Source organism: Pundamilia nyererei, unplaced genomic scaffold, assembly GCF_000239375.1.
Source record: "Pundamilia nyererei isolate P.nyererei 1_Seehausen unplaced genomic scaffold, PunNye1.0 scaffold00041, whole genome shotgun sequence".
Taxonomy (NCBI): domain Eukaryota; kingdom Metazoa; phylum Chordata; class Actinopteri; order Cichliformes; family Cichlidae; genus Pundamilia; species Pundamilia nyererei.
In genome coordinates, this window is record NW_005187442.1 from 2,618,894 (window position 1) to 2,625,154 (window position 6,261).

Sequence of the window (6,261 nt, forward strand, 5' to 3'; positions counted from 1 at the left end):
TTACTTACTGTTACTTTAAAATCCTAACCAAAAGAACGGAGAGGCTCTGAAAAACACCTTACATATTAATAGGGCTCAGAGCCGTTTTTAATTTTTCAATACTGCTTTCGATGCGATACCCTAGTTTTTAAACTTATAAACTACTTTGTGAAATATGAAACACTTCTGATTAATTTAGCAACAAACAGATAAACTTATTTAACCAAGCATTGGATGTCGAGTTGGGATTTTTAACAGCTCCATTCTCTGTGGCATAATGAACTTATAGATTTCATCACTTGTCCTTACTGGCCTGGAGCACTAACCACAGGGACCATGAAACTAATTCCCCCGCAGATTGTCATTAACGTCCCAAACGGCAGCATTATTGACCCTTCTGCTGCAAAAATACATATAATTGTCAGCACATTTATATACTTTTATCCCGGGGGCGGTGTAAGGGTGGAATTACATGCGCTTTCGCAGGGACTTTTTTTTTCGAGTGGGATACTGCGCCAACTCCTGTATGTTAACTGCAAATGTTGAACATTTACAGGTGGTTTATGTATTTTTGTTTCCTGATTTGAAAGGCGTTTTAAATGGAAAATTACCAGGCTTGTGCTGTAGTTCTGTGGACTGTCCAGTGTTGGGGCCTCTTACATGACTAAAAAGTCTGAGTAGCTAATAGTTTGATAGGTGAGGGATTTTTAAATGCTTTTAGACCCTACAAAACAAAGTATATTATTTTCAGGATGTAGAATGCTTTTCCTCGACTGAACCTGCTGCAATTTTGCTCCAAAAAACAGAGAAAGCAAACCAACAGATAGCATTTATGTGCATATATTAATATTTCCAAACCACATAAGCAACCACAATCACCCAGATTTTAACACAAGATGAAATCTTTGCAGACTTCATAAAGCCTTCCACACAGAAAGAAGCCATTAGCCAGGCCTGCACCTTATTAAGATGGCGACACTAAATTAAAGACATAAAAACAAAATATGATTTTTTTTTTTGTAAATTTATCACTGGTTTCACTACGAGTGTTTCCCATTTTTTCCAAGCAGCCCACCTCTCCTGGTGTCCCAGGTCCTGCAGGAGTGTGTCAGCGTACTTCTGCCTCTCGCTGGGCTCAACATTGGCCAGTTTCTTCACCTCGCTGCGGACAAAGTACCAGAACTCCTTAACCCCATTCTCCACCCTCCGCCGCAGCTCCTCCTGAGTGGGCCCGGGACCTACAAGGACCAACAAAAACACTCAGCTTCTGTGACATTTTAGGCACAGGCGTAGAACTATTGAGTTACTCAGCTAGAAGAAACAAGGTGCCAGGAGGACTTTCAGAATATCTGAGCATTATATTATGAGAGCGTAAATAACCTACAAGCACAAAGCAAGGTCTGGGAACATAACCATTAGAGTCTTCTTCTTTCATACTCTGTCTCTGGGTGTTTTTTTGACCTCATTATTAACAACTTGATCACTTTTTCCCTCCTGCTTGCGATGGCGCTCTTGTGTTTTTCGAACACAGGGAGGATCTCTATACCCCTCCCGAGCCAAACAATGTGGAGTAACCTACATGGATAACACAGCTGCCTGCTCTCATTTTTGTGGAGAAAAACAGAAGAAAAAAAATCGAGGGAAGGAAAGAACAGCCTCAAGCAGGGGAAGGAGTTGGTGAAGAGGAAAAAGCTCTTATTTTTTCCCTTGTTTCTCACATATTCTCTTTTCTCTTTAGTGCCTCCCTTGTGGAAAAAAGCTGAAGGGTATTTTTAGCTTTTTCCTCCCCCTGCGGCAAGATGGAGAGACTGACCCTGCTCTGCCCTCCAAGCTCGCATGTCTTTTCCCCCCCCTTTTCTCTTTTCCCCCCTCACCTTTCACTCTTGCCAATGGTACATCCACACTGCTTCCATTTCATTCACACATTTCTTTGCTCACCTGACAGCTTACCTGCCCCTCTGACCATGCTTAGGGTGGCAAATACACACATAGCCCTGTCCATCTCATCATGTGGCTTTGCCATTATTGCTCCAGAGCTAGAGCAGGCTTAACGCCAGACTAGACTCAGATTCTCGCTGCAGGCAAAAGCTCATAGGAGTCATAGACTCAAAGCTCATAGACAGCCCACACCTTGAAAATCTATTTTTTTTTCCCTCATATTTGTAAGCTCTGTGCCAAATTCTTCCCTGCAACCTTTTAGGTAACTCTACTCTGCTTACCATCTCCAGTAAGTTTCTGGAAGCTGTGGATCTTCTGTTTGGCTCTGGTTAGTTGGTCCTCCAGGGAGCGCAGCCTTCCTGCTGCCAAGGACCCGGCATCGGCTTGACCCTCTGGTATCCTGACGGACACAATAGGAGATATAACAGATGAATTTGGGAACATGCACATCACTAGTAAGAGAAAAGAGCAAAAATATCCATCTCTGCAGATAAGCTGTGCTGCAAATGTAAAATTAAATAGGTAAATAAAGGAGACACTGCAATAAATTCATTTTTCTCATCTCAATAATGAAGGGTCACACGATGTATATGTTGTGCACTTGTAAGTCTTTAAATTGCTTATTTAGAATAGACAAAATAAAGCCATGAGTTTTAAATTTACAGTGATTTTAATGGGCTAACAGCCAATATTTGACTTTTGATTCTTTATTGGGTTTTAAAAGAACGTTTATTACAAATTTAGTTTAAGGGAAACAAATGGAACATTTTCCTAATTCTAAAATTGCAAATATATTCTTCAAATCATAACAAGGAAGAAAAAAAATTCTCCAACATCTTTAAAACTGACATATGCAGCAGGCAGGAGAACCTCAAAATCAAACTCTAATCCAAACAACCTCTAATTTGGTGTTTTACCCATTTATATCTTAAGCAGTAATCAGTTTGAGGCAAACCGTAAAAGTGTTGTGGTGACAAGCAGATGCACATACAGAAATACTTTGATATATTAGAGAGTCTCTGAGCTCTTTGTCACACAATGCTTGAACATTTAGCCAGAGCAAAACTGACGTTTGACGACAGATAAAAATCCTTTGCACACATCAATGTCATGTTGTTTTCCCCACCCAAGTCAAAAATCTATCAAAATGTCAGATTTTTGCAGATATGTCTTTGCATCTTTATTGAAAACAGGTAAATCACATGTAGTGCAAGGCTAACTTGATGTAAAAGTCGCTGGAACACAAACTCGATTACCACCAAACTGACTTTTTAACAGTCTAACAATGTAGCTGAGTATTCTGATGAATCAGTGAAAATGTTTATCTTCCATCATGCACTGGTTAGTGAACCATATCTCTTCTGAATTAAAAGCTCCTTTCAAAACTAAGCCACGAAAGCTGGCATCTCGCAGTGTTCGCCACTGAAAATTCCATTTCATTTACTAAAAACACCACAGCGCAGCGTTCCAGAGCCCTGTCCTGATTTATTTATTCAGAGCTCAAGATTATGCACAGGGCACTGAATCACTCTCCGTGTTTGTTAAGGCCGACCTGTCTCCTACTCTACAGTTTTACAAAAATATCCCAAGAATCCACTGAGCAGTCTCTGAAGCGAAAGGCAAATGATGGTGAAATGCCATGTGTTACATTTAATCAAATAATGTAGAAGACAGAAACAAATAAAAGCAACTCGTAAGCTAGAACATGGTTCTCCTTTTACTACACGAATGGCAAATGCATTGAGTTTGTAATGCAATACCCTCCATAGGCTAACGTTTTAACTCCTTAATGGATACAAATTTGATTTAGTGGCAGGATCATAGCATACAAAGATGACACTAAATTACCATTTCAGAAAAACCACAGCTACATAAAAGCTATACTAGAGCACTAAATTGATTATTTACAATTAGTTACTGTACTTTGACTGTTTATCGGCAGACGCAGTGGGAATTCCCTCTGATTACAGCATCTACCATGTGCTACATTAGTGCTCCGGAGACTATGGCGGCCCTTTTGTTACCAGGCACGACTGTGATGCTGGTACTGTTTTCGAAATCTGCGTTGGCGTCATGGCAAGATGCCGCCCCGGCGACACTCAGAGTAGTCGGATCTACTTAAAAGACAGGCATTAGTCCTTTGGCATGTATTTATACAACCGACAAGCACAAATAATACAAAACTTTGACTTTCTATATGAATATGAATTACATGCATGTAATAAAAATACAAATGAGCACTCTGACAACAGAGTTCAAATTAGCCAAAGGAAAAAAAAATGCCACTGACATTATACAAAATCAATTTCTCTACATAAACTCATTAAAAACTGAATATGTCCAAATGCACAGGGGCATTAGTGAAGTGCTGCAAAGGCCATGTTAATGAGTCATCAAGGCATGCAAACTCAATTTGCTCCATAAATAAGGAACATCAGTCGCTGGCAGGCATAAAGATGAGACTTTTAAAGTTGCAGTAGCCTTTCTTGCCACACAACTTCCCCCTCATTCCCCAGAAGCCCTGGCCTCCCACTTCACTGAGCACTAACTGAGCATTGTGCTTCAAAGCCATGGAAACTGAAGAGAAAAGAGAGGTTATTTGACATCTACATTACGTAACTGCATCATGGAATGCTAAACCTCTGCATAACATTGTGGCACCACGGATATTTATATGCATTCCTTAAATCAGGGCTTCTTTTCTCCGTGAAATCTATGATGTGTCCCGTTACAGCTTCCTGACACAGATCTTTTTTTAAAAAGGACCCAGGTGCATTTTCAAACCAAATATCAGCTGTAGTATCTTTTTTCACAGCTAACTCTGTTCAGAAAAGCCGTCCCTAAAGGCCTTAATCCAGTAGTTACTCCATTGTACAGGAAGTAGGACAATTACAAAGTGACATCATTTCCTAGTGTGACTTTTTGTTCTTTGACAAAGCACACGGACACAAAAAACAGAAGACGAGGCGATCTATGTAACCTGAAAAGTTTTTGGCATCTGCAGGGGATGAAAAGAGGCAGGATTACATTGCAGTAGTGCAGTCAGTGGGGTTTTTATGTCCCATTACAAATATAGATGTCTTTTTATGCAAGTATTTCTTTTGCAACTTATTTATTATCAAACGTTCATTCTGCTGCCCTTTATGTAGATTTCAACAAAATGCTCCCAACATATCAAATCTTTAGCTATTCCTCTTTCACAGAGCTCAAAATCTACGATAAATATTGAGCCAATCTAGACTAAAAACTATTAACTTCCATTATTAAAAAAAACATAAAAACAACAGTCAGACATCTGTTGAGATCAAAAATGTAAAATCCCCCCCCTAAAAAATCTCAAAGTGCATTTGAATTCCCACCACCGATCTAAGCTTGAAGTGGAAGACTTTGTCTTTACTGCCTACACATGTAGTAAAGACAGTCGACCTATATGTGACAAATTAAAGGGGAAAAAATACGATAAAATGTATTAGACCACCATTTGCCACCAATTCGCTTTTGAGAATAGTTCAATCCCCTTAATTAAATTAATGAAGTAATTTAAAAGTGTTTACTAACTTATAAACCTTACATAATTAATCAAATCACATTAAACAAATAAACTTCTACAGGTCAAGCAGAATTGATGCACTTGGACCCAAAGGAATTGAGGTTTCTCACATGATATCATGTGCACATTGGAGTTGTCCCCCATACTACATTACCAGTTGCTAGGGAAGAAAATGTACTTCCTGACTGGTTGGCAGTGGTTCCTGGAGATTGTCGGATCTCACTGGGTAAAATTTATTACAAAAAGGTGCTGCACCAAAAACCTCCTAGTGTTTGTTTTATTTGCTGGAAGACTTCCACTGTTGCCTGTATTTAACCATGTTTTCTGCATATACATACTAACTGCTAACCCAGCAGTAGTAAGACTTGAAAAAAAAAAGTGCAATACAAACTGCCTTTAATGAAAATTTACCACCTTTTGAAACATGTTTTCGGTCTGTGCCCCACTTGGTCAACTGGTCTGTAGAAAGCTTCCATCACTCTCCAGCAACCACTCACAACAACTCGGGTAATCCTCATTTTTGTGTCCTAACCACTGATTGCCTGGTCTCTAGGCCTATGTGACTCGGGTTTTATTCACTTGATCCCACATTGTTATCATAATCGTGGGCGATTATGGCTCAAGATTTGGGAGTTCGCCTTGTAATTGGAAGGTTGCCGGTTCGAGGCCCGGCTTGGACAGTCTCGGTCGTTGTGTCGTTGGGCAAGACACTTCACCCGTTGCCTACTGGTGGTGGTCAGAGGTGGCGCCAGTGTCCGGCAGCCTCAGCCTCGCGTCTGTCAGTGCGCCCCAGG

The 6,261-nt window shown here is 40.1% G+C and overlaps 1 protein-coding gene across 1 annotated transcript in view; it reads right to left on the reverse strand.

Moving 5' to 3' along the window:
* fut8b (fucosyltransferase 8b (alpha (1,6) fucosyltransferase)) overlaps window positions 1–6,261 on the reverse strand; it is a 91,317-nt gene that overhangs the window by 31,373 nt on the left and 53,683 nt on the right. Inside the window, exons 3-4 of the mRNA XM_005731124.1 lie at window positions 2,199–2,317; window positions 1,055–1,217 (exon numbers count right to left, since the gene is read on the reverse strand). Of these exons, the coding sequence (XP_005731181.1) occupies window positions 1,055–1,217; window positions 2,199–2,317 (282 nt within the window). The remainder of the gene's footprint in view (window positions 1–1,054; window positions 1,218–2,198; window positions 2,318–6,261) is intronic.